The following is a 21,235-nucleotide window of genomic DNA, read 5'->3' as shown; positions in this document are numbered from 1 at the left end:
TACCTGATGTAGATACACTGCATTTATTAGAGACATTGATGACTAATCAGGTACACCTATGAGCTGCTCATGGAGTGGTTTACATTCTTCTCTCATGTCCCTCATGGACACCTGGGATCAAGGCTCACCTTCAATCCTCCAATGGAAGTGTCCATGCCAGAGAGGGTCTGCTATCCTTCAGAGTCCAGAGATTAGCGATATGCCAAGAGGAAAAGACTTAATTGGTCTCATTCCACACTGTGATCTGATATAGTATGTCTCTTTTGAGCTGATATTAAAACCAAACTGAGACGTGTCTGGGGATGATGCTAACTTATCCCTTTGTATCTCAGTTTTCTGCCTTCACTCCTTTGCGCCACTCAATTTCCAACAGATTTATCCAGAAGAAATTCAGTCTTTGTTTTAGATAGTTCCTTTGAACCCCTTCCCAACCCAACTCATGCTCTTAAGTTCCTTACATGTTCCCCCCGCCATCTCCAATCTGACAGTTTTAATTCCCTAGCAGAAACCACTACACTGAGTAGGACACAGTAGATGGCCAAGCAAATACAATCAAGATAATGGTGACGTTGGCTTTATCCTTTTCCTTATCCTGCAGGCAACTAGAAGAATGTTTCTCTGAGCACAGATGCTTCCCACTCCTCGGTCTTGTTTATAACTAAAAAGTGCTAGGAACTGGGGCTAGCCCTTAAGAATCCAGCATTTCTCTCAAGGTCAATTAGCTGCTTAGAGGTTTTGGAAGGGGAAGAATCCTGCTATCACCAGCTCTACAAATGGATCTCAGTAGGCTTCATAGCCCTAGGACTCTGGGAAAACATGTGTATATGTGTTTATATATACAGAGGGGCCCAAAAAATGTATATACATTTTAAGAAAGGAAAAACTGTATTAAAATTGTAATACTCAATATATACTGATAACAAAAGATGAATACAAATCTGTGTATACATTTTTTTGGCACCCCCAGTATATATGTTGAGGGTGGACTTGTTCTTGGGCATGCAGCTGGGAAGTAACCCATCAGTGGGGTCCTAGAGCTTCCAAGTCACTCACTTCATATCCCCAAGAAAGGCACCTTTGTAGAGAGAGAACCTAAAGTAATGGCTCAGTGAGAGATGTCCCCAGAGTTATACATTTGACTGTGTTTGTATGACTGGAGTGGGTGGGTAGAGTAGGAGGTTATTCAATGGTTCTGGTTCTTCAGATTATATCCAGATGCTAAAATTTTACCAATGTATTTGCTGCTCTGCTGGGGTCCCAGGTTTCCACCCCCTGGCTGCCAGTAAGCTAAGAAGCTTCAGGTTTCAGGAAAGGCTGTTTGCCCAGTGTTCAAGTCCACTTTTGATGTATGTTTTGTGCGTGTGTGTGTGTGTGTGTGTGTGTGTGTGTGTATTTCCAGAAGCAAGTCTCCTTCATTTTCCATTGTGAGCTTCAAATCCTAGAGCCAGCGCTTTGTGGCCAAGAAGTACTTTGAGAGGGTGAAATTGCTAAGCTCTTCTTCGCTGCCCCTCTGTCTTCCTTCCTTGGCCAACAGCCCACGGTAGGGAGCTATGCCACTCACCACTGCTTTCATTCCAGAAAGAAGAAGCATGTTCACTGCAGCCGCAGAACGCTGGTGTGAGGTGATTGTTTGTAGTAGATGTTTCCATGACACTCGTTTATTTCTTCTTCAAATACAACTGTATTGGGGGAGGGCATGAAGAGAGGTTAGAGTAGAGAGACTGGGAAGTATAAAGACCTTCCCATTTGTTCATCTGTCTTCTTCTGTAGGAATAAGAAGACCACCTTCCCCTTTGCCGGTGTTCCTCCATCCCAGATCCCTGAACTGCTCTCCAAATCCATCTTGGCTTCATGCTGCTAAGATGGGGTTAGGCTTCCAGTTACGTGTGGAAGACAGGAATCTTGTATATGAGGAGGCAGTCTTTTTTGGAGAAAGAATAAAAAAACTTTTATCGTTGAAAGTTGAAATTTAGTAATGACGAGCAACACTGGCTTGCATTGGGGGTGGCAGTATGTGTTGGGTGAGGTGGGTCTGTGACACTACTGACGCTGAGCCAATGACTCATTCTAAATCTTAGCGACTTTCAGAGGTCATTTTAGTCATTCCCCTGCCTTCAGGCTGGATGGAGCTTTAACTTACCATCAGTTAGGGTGGGAGGGGGTGCATTGTTGAGGAAAGCGTGTACGTGTGTGGAAGGGAGTGGAGGTGGGGGAGCTTGCGCGTGACCTCTTTGAAAAGCTCTTCAGCGAAGGACGTTCCTGAGCTTTCCCGGGCTGCCGGTTCCTGGGTTTCCCCATTACTGAATCAGCATCGTCCTCCCGGGAATTGCTTTTAGCTGGATGAAAACCGGATGTTGTGTTCCCTGGGTGGGCGGGGGCGACGTCCCCTCAGAACTGTCAGGGATAATTGACATTCCCAGGGTCCCGTTATCAAGCCAGAGAAGCTACCATTTCCTTTACCAGAAACTTGCCATGCAGTGTGAGCAGAGAGGAGAACATAGCAGAGCCGCTACAACGCCTTCTCTCTGGCAATGCGCATGATTCTGCGGCTCTGTGCTCGCCACACTTCAACGCACCTTGAAATGGGCTCGCCTTCGCGATGTGACGGACAGACCTCCGAGCCAATCGGTTCCGAGGCTTGCGGGCAGTAACCAATAGGCGGGAGGCAGAGGCAGTACCAGAAGCCCGGCCGGCTTGGCTTCACCGTGGCGCTGGCTGCGCTCTGCCTGGGCTGGTAGTGCAGGTGCCGCTGCGCTGGGGCCGGGGAGGCTGCGCGCGGAGCGGATCCGCGGAGGGATGGGGAGCGGGCCGCCAGGGCTGCAGGAGTACCCGCGCGGGGCGTAGGCGGGCGCGAGCGGGCGTGAGCAGGCGCTCCCGAGAGAAGTGTGCAGCGCAGGAGCACTTTGCGATAGGATGAGGCTCCTGGCTGGCGCGCGGTAGTACTATGATTTGGTATGTGGCCACTTTGATAGCAAGTGTGATCAGCACCCGAGGTCTTGCGGCTCAAGGTGAGTTGAAGTGCAGCGTCCCTGCTTTGCCCCTCCCGGCTCTCTCAGCCCCTGCCTCCCCGCCTCCGGCTCCCCGACCCCGGCGAGCGCCGCGCCTTTCCGCGGGCGAGGATCAGGCTTGGGCCGGGCGCGCTCCGGGGCACGGCCGGGAAGGGCGGGGGACCGCGGGCTGAGGGTCAGGCGGGAAGGGGCCCCAGCCCGCGGACTGTTGGGCACCAGGGAAAAAACGCCTTGGGATCGGGGTCGACATCGTCCGCCTTTGGCTCTAGGGTGTCACACCAGCAAGCGGAGCCCGGTACCCTTAGCCGGAGCCGCCGCCTCCTCCAGCGTTGGGGAGTCGGCGGCTTTGCTAACTCTGGGTGCCGGGGAGTTTGCGGGTGTTGGGGCAGGCTGCAGCACGCTGACGCCCCGCGCAGAGCTACTGCTCCGCAGACCGGCCTTTGCGGGGAGGTGCAACCCAGAGCCTTGGGACTCTCGGCACCCACGGCCAAGGGACAGGGTTCTGGGCTTGAGCGCGCCCGCCGCTCCAGCTCGCGCCCCTCCTGACCACAAGTCTTGGCAGCTGGAGGTCGGATCCTCCTTGCTGGGCGTGGGGGGTGGGGTGGGGTGGGGTGGCGCACGGAGCCCCGAGGGAGTAAAGAGCAGGTTAAGCACGGGGGTCCCTGGGTGGGCTCCGAGGAGTGTCCGATTTTGGCTAACCTGCCAGGCGCCCGCGCAGGTCTGAGCCGCACCTGGATCTCGCCAGGTAAAAGTTCCCTGGGAGCGCGTCGCAGCGGGGCGGACCCCACGCCGCCCTCCCAGGCTGCGAGGCAGAACTGGCTGCGGGCAAGGGTAGCGGGGGAGGGTGTTCCCATTGCTGCATCTCGGAGCAGAGGGAGGGTTTTCTCTTTCCTTTTCCCCCCGCCTGAGCTGGGGAAGAGGCTAGGGGGAATCCAGCGAGTTGGGTGATGCGCGCGTGAACGCGCGGGCTTTTGCTCTGGAGACGGGCAACGAGACCTACAAGCCTCTGGGTGGCACCCCCAGCTCTCGGCCCTTGTATGGAAGTAGGAGCGGAGCCGGGAGGGTGCCAGGACTCTGAGCTCACTGTTCTCAGGGCGCAGACACGACCCAGCTGCGAGCAAGTTCGCAACGCCGGGAGGAGATGGCCGCGGGTGGGTGGGTGAAAGTTAGCAGGGAGGACCCGCTGAGGACAGAACCCACGCCTAGCGGCGCTAGGGCAGAAGGGGTAGGGTAGGCACGAGGCGCCTTTTATAGGGTCCTCTTGTTACCTGGTCTGGGGGTGTGCAGGGGAGAGGGTGAAGTGATTTGAGAAAGTTTCTGGAATGGAATGTCTCCCACGCTATTTTGGGGGGGACGGGGTCCGAAAACAGAACCAGAGGAAGGCTAAGTGAAGGGTGATTTTGTTAAATGATATGCTGACCTGGATAGTTTTAAAACTCTCCATTTGTCGAATGGGAAAACTGAGGCCGGGACACTGCAGGAGCTTATGGAATGGGGATAGGTGTGTGGCAGGTCAAGTTGTGCTTGAGAATCTGTCTCTAGCCTCAGCCTCCTTTCCCCTATTTCGTTGTAGTCTTCCAGTGCCCTCATCCTCCTCCCCTCCAGTTTTTGGTATGTTACTTATGTGGGACTGTCACTGAAAGCACAGAAAGATATGCTGGGATCTTTGAATAAAAAAGAGACACTAAAGGGAGGCTCTGAAATAGCCTCCAAAACTGAGAAGTCAGGGTGAGGGCAATGGACTTTTTGCAAGTTTAAGCAAAGAATGAAGGAAAATGGGTTTATGTTGCAGCAACACACCGAATGGGCAGACAGAAGGAATGACTTCCTAATACTGAATGTTGTTGGGCATGAAGGTTATGCCTTCTTTCTGGGTATGAAGATGTCCTTCTCTCTAGGATGGCTTCACATGCACCCCTGCCTGCCACCCCTTATTGGTCTTGGGGTCTTTATAGCCTAAAAAGTCTCTATGTGTGGTGGTTAAAGACTTAGTACTAGAGTCAAATGACCTGAATTCAAATCCTGGCTCTGCCACTTGCTGGCCCTGTGACTTCGGACAAGTTGCTCAAGCTCGCTAAATGTCACTTGACTCATGGCAAATGAGGTTAACAGGATGAGCTTGTAGGTTTTTCTTTTGTGTGTGTGTGTGAATATTAGTGTTATAAAGAAATGAGTGACTACCTGTTATATAGTAAGTGCTCAATAAATGTTAACATTACTGTTTATTATTATTATTTCATTATCTCTGAAGTTCCTGGCCTCTTCTCAGTTTCTTCCCTTTGGGCCATTCAGGGCATAGGGAGCTGGGTCTGTCTGGGGGGAAAGTTCATAAGGTTGCCTCTGTCAGGAACCAAGTACCCTTTCACGGGCTGACCTTGTAAGGGGAGAACCTCTTATCACTGTGCAGCGCAGGGAGACGTGTGGAGGGCCTGCAGGCTGCTTGGAAAGCCTTTGAAATATCTGTAAACTGGCCAGAGGCTTGTCAGTGGCCAGAGGCTTGTGGGAAGGACACAGAGAGCCCAGGAAGCCAGCAGGTCATAGCCTCACAGTCTCTGCAGGCAGAGAGAAGGGGGACCTATGTGGCAGGTGCCTGCTCGAATGAGAAACACCAGCAGTGTTCAAATGCTGGCTCTGTATGAGAGCTCAGCTGTTCTCTGACTGGCAGAGGTGACTTCCGGGAAGATTCCTGAGGGGGAGGGACTTTGAGATGCCATGCTTAGGGTTTGCCTGAAGCAGGGGCTGATCTAGCAGAGGAACGTAAGGGGACAGGCCCCTTAGACACTGTTGGGTTGGGACAGAAGTAGGGATGGGATCCCCCTTTTGATTTGAATCACATGTCTGGAGGGGAATGAGGTCTGTGGGGAGGTTGGGGTGGGTACGGAAAAGAGACTAGAGAAGTATCTGGAGCCTGGAAGGTGGTGCTTGGAGCCTCAGCGTCCCAGACATTGCTGAGCAAGCTTTGGGGAGGCCCTGAGGCATAATTGACTGACTCTGGGCCTTGATTTCCATGGCTGCCTCCTCCTGTCTACCACAGGTTCTGTGGTTAGATTATCCCTGACTACAGTGTCCCCAAATAAAGTGGAGTTCGGACTGAGATCCTGCTGGTATCTGGACCAGTGCCCTCTTCTATCTGGTTGGCCTTGACCCTCCGTTCTTCCCTTTGGTGATGATGGGAGGGAGATTTAGACCTGGAGGCTTCTAGCAAGACTTCATGGGCAGCCTATCAGCTAAGAAGGACTCAGCTCAGGAAGTGGCCAAGTGGTGTGTGTGTGTGTGTGTGTGTGCTTGTGTGTGTTCCTAGCACGCACATACTCTAGAGGCAGGGGTGTGTCTGGCAGCATGAACCTGGGAGATGCTGAGGAGGGGATGTGTCAGAAGAGGCACGGTGAAGGGGCAGTGGGAAGAATCAGCTTTCAGCTGCTGGCCTGAGGCCCAACATGTGCTAGACTTGGAGTTGTCAGGTCCCAGAGCTGGGTGGTTTCATGTTTATGGCTCTGAGACAGAAAGCTGGGATCTAGTTACCCAAGGAGCAGAGGCTGCCTAGCTGGGGTGATGCTGAAACCCAGCATCTCCCTACCCCTCCCTTTTTCCTGGCTCCTGGCACTGTTCTGTCCTGGTGCCTGTGTTTTCTCTCTCCCCTCTGCCTGCCCAGCCAGGGCGTGGTTCTCAGAGCCTGGCCTACTGCTCTCTCTTCTCCCTTGGCCTCTTTTTCCTCGCCTGCTGGGCACCTTCATATGTACCTTGCCCAGGGACTGAGGGCTGGGAGGTAAACCCCAAAGGGAACCAGGCCTAAAATGTACTGTACTTCTCTTCTCCGACCATGCACTTCTGCACTTCTCTTCTTCTCTCTCCCCCCAACATCCTGTGGCCTTCTCAGGCTGGGGCCCAGGGTCTCAAGGGAGCAGTTCTCTTCTGTCTGCTCCCTAGGATGGGTTAAGCAGCTTGTCTGAAGAGTGGATCTGAATCATGAAAAGAACTGTAATTGGTGCAAGCTGTGTGAAAGTGTGTGCATGTCTGTGTGTGCACATGCCTGTGTGTGCGTGTGCGTGTGTGTGCACATGCCTGTGTGTGCGTGTGTGTTTGCATTGCACCTGTATGTGTGTGTGTGCACGTGGGATGTAGCAGGACAGGGAGCAGTCTGTCTGCAGGCACGAGGTGGGGAGTCATTCCTCTCCAAGTGCTGTGGGTGGCAGTGAGACTAGACGCAGAGCAGATGCCTTGCTTTCATTATTCCCTGGCTCTGCACCTGAGTCGAGGTAGCCCAGAAGTTTTCAAAGTTGGAGGCTCAATCCACACTCTGGATTGAATGATGCCTGAGTCCCCTGAGAGAGGCTTAAGTGGAGGGACAAACCCAGGCAGAGCTCCCAGGGACACTGACAGTGGATCTGTCCTACTCGAGTGGCTGTGACACCATTGTCCATTATCCAGCACACCCTGGTGTAGAAAAGGGCTGGCTCCCTGGGAAGATGGGAGACGGTGCTGGATTGGAGAGGGAACCTATAGCCTGGCCCCCCCAGGGGCACTGCCTACGGTTGCCAGTCCAGTTTGCCCCAGGCAGCTGACCTATTTTTCTGAGGAATCTCCTGCTTTTCTGTTCTCTCTTGTGTAAATAAGCAGCAGACTGGTGAGCAGAGACAAGGCCTTCATTAAGGTTTGGAGAACAGCTCCATGTGTGCCAGGGCTTTGAGGGAGGTCCCAGCTAGCCTAACTGTCCTTCTGAGGAGAGGGGACTGGAATAGTCCTTTCTTGGCCTGTCCTTCTCTTTGTCCCTCCCTCATCTCCCTTACCTCCTTCCTGGTCGCAGGTATTCACCAAGGTGGTCTGTGGCAGACAGCTTCCACACAGGCTTGTCTTCACAAATTGTCTGAGGTGAGCCACTGTCCTCCTTTTCTGGCTTCAGAGTAAGGAATGCTGATGTTTCACTGTGAGTAAATATACAGCTTCGATTTCCCACTTACTTACCGTGTGTCTACGCGGTACCTTACCCGAGGAGAGTGGCATGTGGCAGGCAGAGCCCTCGGTGCCCTCACCTGGCCAGGCCTGCCTTCCGGCCCTGGAGCACACATGTGTATTTGGCCATGCAGGAGTGTGTAGGAGCAGGCCTCAGGCCAGGTGCTGGGGAGGGCTTGGAGTGGGGTGTGGCTTTGCCTTTCTGCTGAGGAGCCATTAAAGGAGCAGAGCAGAGGTTGAATTACTGACTGCTTCCTGTCAGGGGCTCTTGGGGAAAGGGCTCTTGGAAAGACAATCTAACCGCGAGCAAATTAAGGTTGCTAATAGCATTGCTGCCTCGTGAGCTGCTGGGGGAGCCCAGCTGAGAGGGATAGGAAGGAGAGGTACCCACGGGAGAAAGGAGGTGTGCCATTCCTGTCCCTGCTCCCTAGTGCCTTGCTTTTCAGATGGGAAACTTTACTGGCTAGTCCACTTTGGGCTTACTTGACCTCTGACTTCTGACCATGAGAAGTTTCAAGAGCAGTGGGGGCCGGAAGGGCTATGAGGACACCTATGGGAGACCATAAGAGGTGGGAACTTCTCTGAGGATCTGCCTAGGCTGGGTGTGAGGGTCTTTGCCAGAGGCAAAATGATGTCCCAATGATCTCTAGCCCACATGCCTTCTGGAAAGGAGAACAAGGACATTATCTGATGTTTTGGACACAGGCATCTTTTCCATCTCACACTTTTAGAGTGTTCTTAGCTTTGCTTTGCACAGTAGGGAGTCTGTCCTCTTCTTTCCTCGTGCTATCCTTCTAGGTGTGTGCCTCTGTGGGCTTCCTGGAATCTCCTGGAGCCTCCTGGCTTGTCAGGGAGGAGCGATTGGGGGACTATCGGGGGCTGTGCCTTTTTTGGACTCAGCAGAGATTATTTTTAGGCTGGCAGATGGAGGTAGTGGTGGCTGTCGCTGGTATTATTAGACAACAGGCCTGTGGTTTGGGAGTCTGGTGCCCAAAGGAGGAGGGGGCGGGGGAGAAGGAAGAAGAAGAGGACGTTCCAGTAAGGACCTGTACTCGGGAGCTGTGGAGGCTGGTGCTCACTCATAGTTTTCCCTTATTACAGCCACCACCAGACCCAGGCAGAGGCTCCTGAGTCTCAGCACAGTGAGGCTTAGCCCAGAGCCAGCCAGAGTCAGCCAACTGCCTACTTAAACGCCTACCCTGTCATCCTTTTCTGCTCATGGACTGCAGGAGTCTGGCTGTCAGAACCTGTGCAGAGCATGTGATGGGGAGGAGACAGTCGGTGGGGGCTGGGGGCTGTTTCTTGGGGCAGTGGGGGAGAGGCCTTCATCCCTGGCCTGTGAGCTACAGGATGGCATGAATGGGTGCAGCCAAAGAGGAGATGCCGGCTCCCTCACCTTTGCCTGAGTGACCTGGCTGAGTCAGGTAGCCTCCCAGTTTGCTTGTTTGTGAAATGGAGATGGTAGTACTTCTGTCAGGTGGGCATCATGGGTGTTGTAGGAACTCCGTGTCACATGTCCAGCACAGAGCCTGGCATATGGTAGGTGTGGAGAGAAAGCTAGGTTTCCTGACAGCTGAAGCTCTCCCTGCATGGGGTCCTGTACCTTCTCTGGTATTAAGAGTGTTTCCCATTGTCGGCTGCCCTTCCTCCTAGAGCCCTGTCTTGGTGGAAGAGCTCCAGGTTGTGAGTGTCAAGCGTGGGGCTGTGCCAGGCCCTGCACGCCTCATGGTGGTGTGCTCACGGGGCATCCAACGGCAGCCCTGGACCCAGCTCCCTGCGGAGTACCACCTGGCCGAGGGAGCAGGAGATTTGTACCCTGTGGGCTTTCCAAAGGTCAGCCAGACCACAGGGGCCATCTCATCCTCCTTTGCCCTCCTGCTCTCTCTTCCCTATTGGGAGAAAACAGCTCCAAAGTGGGTTGGCAGAGCCTCAATGTGCAGATTTGCTAGGCTCAGGGTATTGCTGTGTCCTGCCTTCTCTAAAACGGGTATGTGAAATCCAGGACACCTCACAACCTCCTACTGTCCTCATCCCTGCAGATGCCAGCTTCCCTATGAAGTTGCAGCCTTTTCCCTTTGGGTGGCATAGGCTTCTGTGATTGGGAACTGGATCTGGGAGTCTCTACCCTTCTTGTAGCCCTTCCACCTCAGGTCACATCCATCCTTCCTTCTCTTCCTCTCTTCCCTCCCTATCTTCCTCCCTCCCACCCCCTCCTCCCTTCCTTCCTATTCCCTTCAGAACCAGTGGGCAGTTGCTCCAGCCAACCGTCCCAGAGAAGCCTGCCTGCTTACTCCCTGAAGGAGCAGCCTTAGCTCTGTCCCCGTCTTGGTTCAAAGGCCTGTGTCTCTGTCTCGGTGGCTGAGTCCTCTGTGCCCCTGAGTGCACTCTCTCTTGCCCTGGGCTGGCCTCTGCCTGTGTCTGGTTTGCCCTATACCCATCTCTGTCTCCTTCCTTGCTTCTTGAATCTCTTTCACCTTCATTTTAGGTTTGATGTCCTCTTAGATTTGAATTCCTCTGTCTCTCCTTCATCAAAACCCTGTTCCCTCTTCATTGCCAGCCTGTTTACTTTTTTTTTTTTTAATATAGTGAGCTTTTTCAGAGAAAGTGTTTTATTAGACATGCTTTGGCTCAGAAAGGATCAAGCTTACGGAGAAGTGCTTGTGGGTGATGGGGTGAGAGAACGTGTGTGTGTGTGTGTGTGTGTGTGTGTGTGTGTGGTGTGAGGAGATGACAAAAGCTGATAGTTTAGGATTCAGAAAACCAGGAGGGAGGTGCTGAGTGTGGCGGCCCATACCCCTTTGCCTTCTTCTTGGCAAATTCCATCTCGTTTGTCTTCTCATCTTTGGGGTCCTTATCTCACTGTGTCCTCTCTCAGCTACTTGTTCCTAATGGACAGAGTCCTTGAGAAGAGATTTGGGATGGGGCTACCTGGCTAGGGGGTGGGCTTTGGGTGGTGCCAGTGTTGGGAGAAGTGTTAACGAGGCTGCCTCATTGCCATGCGGTGAGAATGAAGGAGCAGGAAGTGCAATGAGCAGATGGCACTGTAGGAACCCATGTCAGAGCGCAGAGCCGACCCACCTCCAGGACTCGCCCCCCAGAGTCCTGACTCCCAGCAGCCGGAGAGCTCCAGAGCCCAGCTTCTCTGGTAGAGGTGGGCAGTCAGCCGTCCAGCAGTGCCCCGCTGTTTCCCTGGCCCCTCTTCCTGCTGCCCTAGTCTATAGGCCCAAAGCCTTGGGAAGGAGCCCCCTTTCGTGGGTAGCTTCCAGGTGCCCCACAGGTAACCCTGCTGCTGGGAATAACTCCTTCCTCTTCCACCAGGATCCTTTTTTTCCCTTTCATCTGCTCAAAAGTCTGTGCTATACACACATGTGCACACACTCACACGCACGCATCTGCATGCATACACACATCCTTTGGCCAAAAGCTACACACACACACATGCGTACACACGTTGCCCCCCTTGCTCGCTCATGTTGCCCACTGTTCGCCCATTCCTCCTGGGTGCAGGACCAGCCTTTGTGCTCATTAGCTCCTGGGAGGCAGGCTCTGTCCCTGGGATTAGTGGGGAGGCACCTGCTGCAGCTGGGCCCTCTCTGTGCTTTCCCTGAGGGGCTGGAATTCAAATGTAGTCTGAAGCAAGGTTGGAGGTGGGGGGAGTTGGGAAACCTGCTGAGGCCTCAGGCAGGTGAGTGCAATACTCTGCTCTGCTCCAAAAATACTCTGTGATCTTAGCTCTTTCTCTAGAAAACAGTGATGTCACCAGTAGCCAATCAGCTTCTGGAAGGTCTTGCCTCCTCCTCCTTCCGCAACTTGCAGGGGAGAAGCGGGAGAGGGGGAGGGGAAGGGAGAGAAAAAGAGATGCACAGAGACACACAGGCAACATACAAATACAGAGAGAGATGAAACAGAAACACACAAGCACACAGAGACAGAGGTCCGCACAGAAAAGCAGGCAAAACTCCTTCCCCTGGCACAGGTGAACAGAAATCCATGTATCCCCCAACACCCGCGCAAACACACACACACACACACACACACACACACACACACACACGGAATTTGAAGAGAGACAGACATAGAGACATGGAGAAGGAGCAAGAGAGCAGACAGACACAGCAGAGAGACACATAGAGTTAGAAACAGACACAGAGAGACAGACATGAAAGAGACACAAAGATGGGAGGAGACAGGCAGGAGCTCAGGGGTAAGAGATGCAGTAAGAATCCGACCCAGAGGCACTCGACACATAGACAGACAGACAGACAGACAGGCACAGATGCTGCTCCCCTGGACATCCTCTCTGTGCTGTGGTGGGAGGTCCCAGCAGCAACCTGGCTTTCAGCCTCAAGGAGCAGCTGCTGTCCTTGGTGCTGCCTGCAGAGGCCAGGAGGGGAGGTGGGCGGGGATGTGGGAAAGCCCTGGTCCAGTCCGGGTTGTGTTGGGTAGTGCTGGGTAGTGCGAGGGAAGGCGGGAGGGAGAGACTTCCCCAGCTGTCCCTTTGGCCGGGAAGTAAGCTGGACAAGGTTACGGTTTGGGCCCAGAGGCCTGGTGTGGGAGTGAGGAGTGTGTGGCTGGAGGTTGAGACACCACATGTCGGACAGGGGCCCAGGAATTTAGGGGTCCAGGAGCATGCTATCTAGGTATGTGCAGCAGTGTCCGGGTTACCTTCAGCTCGCTGGAAGGGGTGGGTGTGGGTCTTCCCGCCTTGTCCCCCTCCCCTGTCTGAAGGGTGGCTGCACCCTGTCCAGCTATATGGTTTGTCCTCTACCCAAGGTAGGGTGCTTTACTCTTAGCTGGCTGAGGGTAGTTGGTCCCAGGGACGCCTCCTCTGTCCCCAGCATGCTGCTCTCCTAATGGTGATGTCTGGGGCTTCACAGCCTGATAGGTTTGGGGCTTAGAAACTGGAGGGCTGGAGGCCCCATCACCCTCCTCAGCAGCAGGCACAGCAGGGAGTGGGAAGAGGGGCCTGAGAGGCCAGCTCAGACCTGTGAGGTTTTCTCTCTGGTGTGGCCCCTAGCAGCCTCTGCTCAGCTTGGTAGGGATTCCCTCCTTCTGTATGGAGTCCTCCTGTTTTGTGCTGCAAACATCAGACTGAGTGGGGGTGGGACGTAGGAGGAGGGTGGGAGGAGGGCTGGCTGTGCGGTGGCTTCTTACTGTCCCTGGTGGGAAACATCCTGGGGTAGGAAGATAGTCTCGGCCATAGCAGCCTGGGCTGTGGGCCCCCGCAGAGAGGCTGAGGCCCCTCTGTTTTCTCAGTGTCCAGACCCCTTAGAATTCTTGGGTGGGGGTGTGTCACGGGGGGGGGGTATGGTCATGGCTCTGCTCTTTGGGATTGGGGAGGGAAGGGCTGGCCTGTAGAACTGAAGAGAACTGTTTCCCTCTGCTTTTCTTTCCCCTCTCCTCCTCCCCTAAAGGTTCATGGTTGGGGGACTTGGGGAGAGACGTAGAGAGGGTGCACTGGGTACCCTCTGGGGAGTGAGTGAACTTCTCTTCAGGAAGAGGGCTGGGGGGATGCCGGCCTTCGGGAGGGGGCAGAGGTCCTTGAAAATGGGCGGGGGGCTGCGTCTGGGGCTGCTGAGGCAGGCTCTCCTTGTTACCGCCTTCTCTGCATCCCAACTTTGCTGTCCCATTAGCTGCCCACGGCCTGCGAGAGGAGCCCGAGTTTGTGACAGCAAGAGCCGGCGAGGCCGTGGTCCTGAGGTGCGATGTGATCCACCCCGTGACAGGACAGCCCCCGCCCTACGTTGTGGAGTGGTTCAAGTTTGGGGTGCCCATCCCTATCTTCATCAAGTTTGGCTACTACCCCCCACATGTGGACCCTGAGTATGCAGGTAAGGTCTCGGCTACTTGACCTCCAACCCTTGGTTTTGGCAGGGCTGCCCCTCCTCCCCTCCAGGGACCCAGCTCTCAGTGGTCACGCTTCCTCCTGCCTTTATCTCTGTTCCCTCCTCTCTTTCTCTGACTGGTCTGTTATCTCTATTTTCCACAGTCTCTGCCTCTTTATTCCTATCCTTTGGACTCTGGTAGGTTTTAATTAAGTGGTTGGGAGGAGAGGGACAAGGGGGTGAAATGCAGACATGAAGCCCTCCTAAACCACACAGCCTGGGGTTTGCAGGGGCAGAGGCAGAAGTAGGAGACAAGGCAGCCTAGAAAGCCCACCCGGTGGGAGTGCCAGGCTGGGCAGAGGGCCACTGTGTGAAGTAGGAAGCTGAGTCAGAGCCGCTGCCCGTGACTAGTCGTTTGGCAGCGGCAGCTGTGGGGTTTGCTCTGTCTGCCTGTACCCACACCTCCCTCTGGTTCTGAAGTTGGGCCTCATCCTGTCCCTGAGTGTCACTGTGTGTCTGTGCCTCTGGCAGACACCTGCTCTCTGCCTCCTCTGCCACAATTCTTCCTGCCAGCAGTGGCCTCACTGTGAGTCACTGCAGTGCCTGCCTGGGGTGGGGGGCATGTGTCTGTGCATGTGAGATGTGGGAGTGAGTGTACATACATGTGTGTGTGTGTGTGTGTGTGTGCATGTGTATTGGGGTTTAAAAGAAGAGAGGAAGCCTGCGGGACACTGCTTTTCTTTACTTCTGGCTACTGAGGTCTGCATTGCATTTCTCTCAGAAAGCTCTCATTTCTCTCTCTCCCTCTCCCTTACCCTCCCTCTTCCTCCTGTACCTAGCTATGTCTCTGTTTCTCTTTTTGGTCTGCTGGGTTTTGATCGTCTGTTTTTCAGGCAGATTGCCAGTGCTGAGACAAGGAAGAAGGCAGAGAAGGTTGTGACTCTGGGGTGAGGGGTGGGCTGAGGTGGTGGGTGAGGGGAGAGAGGATGCAGAGGGCTGCTGGGCACCCTCCCTCATCACGGAGGAAGTGGGGGCTACTCCCCATTCTACTGGGCTCCTGCTGCAACGCTTACCTTCTCAGTGCTGTGAGACAAAGTGGCTTCCTAAGTGGAAGAAACTGGAGTTAAGGAGGGGTCTTTGCTCTGCTGGCCAGCCCTTTCCTCGTTCTCAGGCTTATAGGCCTTGTGGCTTCACTTCCTGAGGGCGCTGGGCTCTGGCTAGATGAGCAGCCTCTCTGGCACTGGCATCAGGACGAGGAGGAGATCTCAGCATCCTGCTCTCCAGCCAGCGTTCCCTCTGCCCTGCCATAGGGTAGTCAGACAGAGAAGTGTGGGATGTGGGGCTCAGCTTGTACAGAGGTGTTACTCCAACCGAATGAGGTGTCCAGGGCCTACCCTAGACCTTCCACCTCCCCTCTTTCCCAGCCTCTCTTCCTCTTTCCCTCCCTCCTTCCCTCTCTTTTTCCCCTCAACTCTATATCTCTCATGCCTTTTCTTTGTCTCAAGAGATCTTCAAAGAAGGGGCATATTCTAAGGAACTGAGGCTCTTCTCAGTGCTGAACACAGAGTTGCAGTTGCAGCTTGGATGGGGCCAGCTGCGGCTGGAGGGCTTGGGAGGGGTTGTGGCTCCATGGCGAAGACTTTATGTTGTTTCCTTTGCCACCTGTGCCTGGAGGTTGGTGTCAGCTATTATTTTGGGGCCCTGCCGTGGGAAGTGGTCTGCAGGGTATGATGAGCCCTCTGCCTTTGGCTGAGCTGGGGGGGGTGTTGAGATGCTGGCCTCACCCTGATGGTTGCTGGAGCTCTTGTCTATTTTGTCCCCAGGTCGGGCTAGTCTTCATGATAAAGCGTCACTGCGGTTGGAGCAGGTTCGCTCTGAGGACCAGGGCTGGTACGAGTGCAAAGTGCTCATGCTGGACCAGCAGTATGACACCTTTCATAATGGCAGCTGGGTCCATCTCACCATCAACGGTGCGTATGGGCCTCCTTCCTGGGGGTGGGGGGCAACCTGGAAAGCCCACTATCTGAGGGCCTGCTTTAGGGGAAGCCTGTTTACCAACTGCACCCCATTCCTGCTGCAGAGAGGAGCCTCGGCATGACTGGGCCCTGCACCCCCAGACTTGTCTCCCCAGAACCTGTTGGGTTAGTGCAGTTCGTGGGAGGAGCAGCTCCCTGGGCATGAGGTGGGGGTTTTCTGTTGGTGGTAGTGTCAGAGTTCCTTAGAAGGAGGTAGGAATCTGGTTCTTGAAACCAGGAGGGTTAAGGCATTGTGGAGGCCAAAGTGGTAACAACTGGCACCATTATCCAGCCCCAGGAAGATGCTGCTAGCCCAGGAAATGCCTCCGCAATCTCTAGTGGAATTCCCAGAGCCCCACCATTGCAGTCTTCCTTTTCAGGTTGACATTTTGGTTCCTTGTTAAATGTAGTCATTTGCATAATATGTACGGAAGGTCTGCTGTGTCCTAAGTCCTGCACCAAATGATGGGAAGGCAATGCTGAGCAAACCCAGACTCAGTCCCTACGAGTACTGGGTTTACTGTCTAATAAAATAGAAGAATCCAGAGAAGAGTAACAATTTTAATGGCTCTCAGTTATTTATAGCTCAGGTGAAATGAATTGTGCTATGTGCAATGCTTTTCAAGTATCTGGGCAGAAAGCCCCAGGGAAGTTTGACTGTTTCCGGTGCTGGCCTAGGCTGGGGTCCTGGGTCTGAGGTGGTGATGGCACCCTGGGTCTCCCCTGTTGGAGTGTCCCCCTTGTGTCACTGGGAGTCCTGACTTGGGAGGAGATCCTCTGAAGGAGCCAGTAGAGGCTGGCACTATGGAGAAAATTTGAAGGAGGGTGGTCCCCCATTGTGTGTGGGGACTAGGGTTTTTTTGTTTTGTTTTTCTGGCCAGACACTTCTTGTTATTTATTCCGTTTATGACAAAATGTATTCAGCCACTACTGTGTTGTAGACACTATGCTAGTTATTGAGGTTTCAGTGGCATATGTGCTTTGGATGTGCACACACAGTTTCGGACCTCATGGTTTGGATGTCTGCGACTGTCCATGCTGTGCTTGGGAGAGAGAAATTGATGTTGTTCCTGGCTTGGGAACTTCTCTCAGCCTTGATCTGCCCTGAAGGACAGCTCTGTCTGCCCTGCCTTGTGGGGCTGGGTCATTCTTCCCAGGGGTTGGGTCAGGCCACGCTCCTTCTGGCTTGAGGATTTATCCAGGGTCCGGGAAGCGCAGATTATTTTAGCCAGAGCACTGGCCTCTGGGAAACGCAAACTCAGAGACGGCAGTCCTAGGCCATTGTCGGTCTAGGCTGTCTGACCCGTTAGATGCAGTTCGTGCCTGTCAGCTAGTCCCAAGAGATTGAATGGAGGCTGTTTTTAAATCTTGGGTGGGTTGTCCCCAACACCTAGCAAGCTATTGAGTCACCTCCTTTTGATGCCAGCTGTTGTGTGTGCTGGGAATGAAAACTCATCTTAATATTAGGGCAAGCAAAACATAATTAGGAAGGTAAATCTGCTGCTATAAGCTTCACTGACTGAACACTGAGCAAGGAGTCCCCATGTAGCTTTCTTTCTTTCGTGCCCTTTCCTAAACTGGGCTGAAATCTCCTCCAAGCACCACCTCCTTTTCCTTTCTCATCGCCCTGCTAGTGTTCATTTTAGCAACCTGCGACACCAGGCGTTCAGTAGACACTCACATAATGGGAAGTAGAATTCAGTGTAGAATTGTGTGTTCTAGTACGTCTCTGTCTTAGTTTTCACAAGTGAGAGTTGATTCTTTGGGAATTCCCAATTGCTCAGAGTGGAATGGGCATGGAACAAGGCCCTGAAGAGATTTAGTTTATTTTGTGAATCCATTGCATGTTAGCTGTATGATCCTTGGCAAGTGAGGTCACTTCTCCGAGCTTCAGTTTTCTCAGTTATCAAAAACAATGCCTGCGTGCAGGGCTGTTGTGCGGATTAAATGAAGTGCTGTGTGACAAAGTGTCTTGCCCAGTGTCTGAAACGTTAATTACATGTGGGTAAATTATGTGTGAGATGCGGGCCATCCTCCTTCTCAAGAGCCCAAACAGTTGAGATCAGATGGAAATGTATCAGCAGGGAAGTGGTAACATACGAGGTTCCCTAAGGCTGGAAGATGCGGAGGACTGTGGCAGTTTGAAAGTCCTTGCAAATCCACCAATAATTTCCCACTCAATACACATTCTTGGATGTCTACTCTGTAGCAGCCTCTGGGCATTTACAGCAGTGGGCAGGCAAATCCAGAGATAATTGCGATATGGACCTTGGGAGCACAGGGGACAGAGAGTTTTCTGAGGAAACTCTCAGAAAGTAGTTAGCCAGGTTCCAGAGTGGGGGATAGGGAAGAGTAGAATAGGCAGAAGGAACAGCGTGCCTGAAAGGCCAACAGAAGGAGAGCCAGTGCACTCAGGGAATGTGAAAAGGTTGTTTATGTGGAAGTGTCAAGCAGAAAAGCTAAGAATGTGCACCACCTGTTCCAGATTTTAGAACCAGGGCTCCTCATAGAATACCAAGGAGCTCACCTCCCAAATAGGTAGAACAGCACAGACACTGTCCCAAGGTGACAGTGAGATTTCTCTCCCTTTTTATTCCCCCTTCCCTTCATCTCAAGTTCTGAGGTTCCTTCCAGCATAAATATTTCTGTTATTGAAGGAAAGCGTCTGGAGCACCAACATCCCATTGCTTCCAAACTAGAATGTTTAACGTCAGGTATTTCTGGACAGGGATCACCTTTGGAAAATGAAAGGCCAGTGAAAAATTAGAATTACAAATTGTCTCATTCTCCTTATGTGTTTTTTTTTTTGTTGTTGTTGTTGTTGTTGTTGAAGCTCAGTTGGGTGGAAATAAACCCAGTTATTTCTTTATCACATATAAAATACCCGAAAAGTCCAAGCCAAGCCTTGCTTTAGGTTGGTGAATTCCTTGGAGGAGAGACCAGCCTATTTCTAACCTGCACTATTAATTATAGGGCACTCGTAAAAAAGAATTAAGCCTGGAAATTCAGTTGGCAAGCTAACACATAATTCAGTAAATAATTGAGAGTCAAACCATTATTTTCCTGAAAACTTGAAATTGTTCAAAGTACTTTTCTGATTAGCACCTAAATAATAAAGTAATTATGTAATTAGTAACTAATTTGTCACTGCAGGACATAATTTAATTTATTATCTTTTAAGCTTGACACCAGAGGTAATAGAGGCTGTGTTCATATTAACTGTATTTCGAGGGGCAGGCTTGGTGAGGAGGGGCTCTGTTAGAGACGACAGCACATTTCAGGGCAGGAAGAGAGGCCTGGAAGTTAGGATTCCAAGGACCCTTTGTAAGGATTTGGGTGACTTTAACCATTGTTTTTGGTATATAAGACCTTGGAGGAGATTTGACTCTCTTGAGGATGTCTGTTGTGTGTGTGTTTTTTTTTTTTTTTTTGTGTGTGTGTGTGTGATGAACTGTGCTTCTTAATTCATTCAATATTCATTCACTCTCCAAGTGCCCCCTGTGTACCCATACTGAGCTAGGGGCTCAGGAGAAGAAAGTGGTCATGTCATGCCCATGCTCTTAGAGTTTTATGTATTTACATTTGTATTGGTCTATAGGTGTGTGTATATGTGTGTATGCATTCATTCATTCATTTGTTCGTTTGTTCGTTCATTCGTCCATTCAACAAATGTTTGTTGAATGCTCTATTGCATGCCAGGAGCTATGCTAAAAGCTGGGCATATAGTGAGATTTACAGAAAAGATCTCTGCTCTCAAGGAGGGTTAGTGATAAGTGCTTTAAAGAAAATAAAACAGTCAAAGGGGGTAGAGAATGCTGGAAGTGCTATCTCAGATTTACTGACCAAGTGAAGCAGAGCTGGCATCTTAGCAAAGACTTGCATGAACCGAAGGAGGGAGATCTGGGTATAGAGCTCCAGGCAGATAGGACGGCAAATGCAAAGGTCCTGAGGTTGGATGTTCTTGGCACATTCGAGGGAGACAAAGAAGACAGTGTGGTTAGAGCACAATGAAGGGAAAATGTGATAGATGAGGTTGGCACAGGGGTGGGGACACCAAATCCTAAAGCCCTCTCACTAGTTCTTGGGTTAGGGCTGTCTGGAGAGGAGAGACCCCTCTGAAAGCTTCTCAGAGGCTCCTGGGGAGATAATAATGATAGCATTGGCAAAATAACCAATATTTTACATGTTTACATTTTACAAGATCCTTTTCACACAGTTTGTCTCATTTGTTGCTCACATCAATTCTGGAGGGAAGTTTAGGTAAAGCCCAAAGAGGCTGAGTAACTTGCCCAGGGTTACACAACAAGTGGTGGGTTGACAGTTGAACTTGGCCCTGAGCTTTGGGTGCTTTGAGATGAGCTCAAAATGGCCTGTCCCAGCCTGGCATTGTGGACATGCAGTGCTGGTGTTCAAAAGTGGGGACCCTGCCTTGTCACTTCAGAAGAGCATAGCTCTGATAGTCCCAGGGGCAAGGTTGACCAGGTCACCTCTACAAGCAGCTCAGAGAAATAAGACAGAGCCTCTTAAATGCTGATTATGCAAATAGGATGGAATTTTGGTCAAAACTGCAAGGCAGGTGGTGGTATACAGGGACAACCTAGCATAATCAGGAGAGTTCAGAAGGGTGCAGCTTGTGGTACAGCCTGGCTTCCGTGGATAAAGACAGACAGCCTAGATGGAGCCAGACAGCACACAGCCCAGATGTGAGCACCTGGCAGGGCTGGGGTTAAGGAAGTACGGGTATCCTGGAAGATCATGAGTTTACTGACGGAAGGATGATGGAACAGCCTGTGGAGGTGGTGGGGAATGTAGGCTCTGTGCGGGCCAGGGGAGAGCTGTCTGTCTCAGCGCTGAGTTCAGTGCTTCCCTACAGATGCTCAACAAACATGCATTTATTAGGAAGTAGCCACATAAAATGGGAAAAGTTTAGACTTTGGACCCAGTTGGACTGACTTTGAATTCCAGACCTTCCCTTTCTGTGCAAGAGTCCTGGGTGGGGTGTTTTACCTGTCTCTACCTTCCTTCCTTCATCCTCCACCTTGCAGAGAGTTGTGCATGATCACATGGGCATGGGGCCTGGCGTGGGTGGGCGAGCATGCAGGGCTGTGGCCCGCTAATCCCACCCTGAGCCTTTGTGGTCTCTTTGCAGCTCCTCCCACCTTTACAGAAACACCCCCCCAGTACATCGAGGCCAAGGAGGGTGGCAGTGTTACCATGACTTGCACAGCTTTTGGAAACCCTAAGCCCATTGTCACCTGGCTCAAGGAGGGGACACTCCTAGGTGCTAGTGGGAAATACCGGGTAAGTGTGGTTCTTCATTGGGACCACGGCACTTCCTTCTGTCTTCCTTTGCCTCTTTCTCCCTCTCCAATTCTGTCTCCTACTTCATGTGACCAGTGACACTGTGCAAAGGCACAGAGGGGAAATGAAAATAGAA

The 21,235-nt window shown here is 52.3% G+C and overlaps 1 protein-coding gene across 8 annotated transcripts in view; it reads left to right on the top strand.

The window, feature by feature from the left end:
• Nucleotides 1-2,751: 2,751 nt before the first annotated feature.
• IGSF9B (immunoglobulin superfamily member 9B) overlaps nt 2,752-21,235 on the top strand; it is a 58,495-nt gene continuing 40,011 nt past the window's right edge. For 7 of the 8 annotated variants that reach the window (XR_013992490.1, XR_013992491.1, XR_013992492.1 and 4 more), the window contains exons 1-4: nt 2,752-3,008; nt 13,592-13,789; nt 15,607-15,753; nt 20,948-21,099. Coding sequence is in view for 4 of the 8 variants with exons in the window: in XM_081037104.1 (XP_080893230.1) it covers nt 2,945-3,008; nt 13,592-13,789; nt 15,607-15,753; nt 20,948-21,099 (561 nt within the window). In the remaining 4 variants the exon portion in view is untranslated. The remainder of the gene's footprint in view (nt 3,009-13,591; nt 13,790-15,606; nt 15,754-20,947; nt 21,100-21,235) is intronic. The other variant, XM_081037105.1, reaches the window with a different exon arrangement.

This window comes from Rhinolophus hipposideros, assembly GCF_964194185.1.
Source record: "Rhinolophus hipposideros genome assembly, chromosome: 24".
Lineage (NCBI taxonomy): Eukaryota > Metazoa > Chordata > Mammalia > Chiroptera > Rhinolophidae > Rhinolophus > Rhinolophus hipposideros.
The sequence above is the reverse complement of the archived record's forward strand: the minus strand, read 5'-3'. Positions and strand labels throughout refer to the sequence as shown.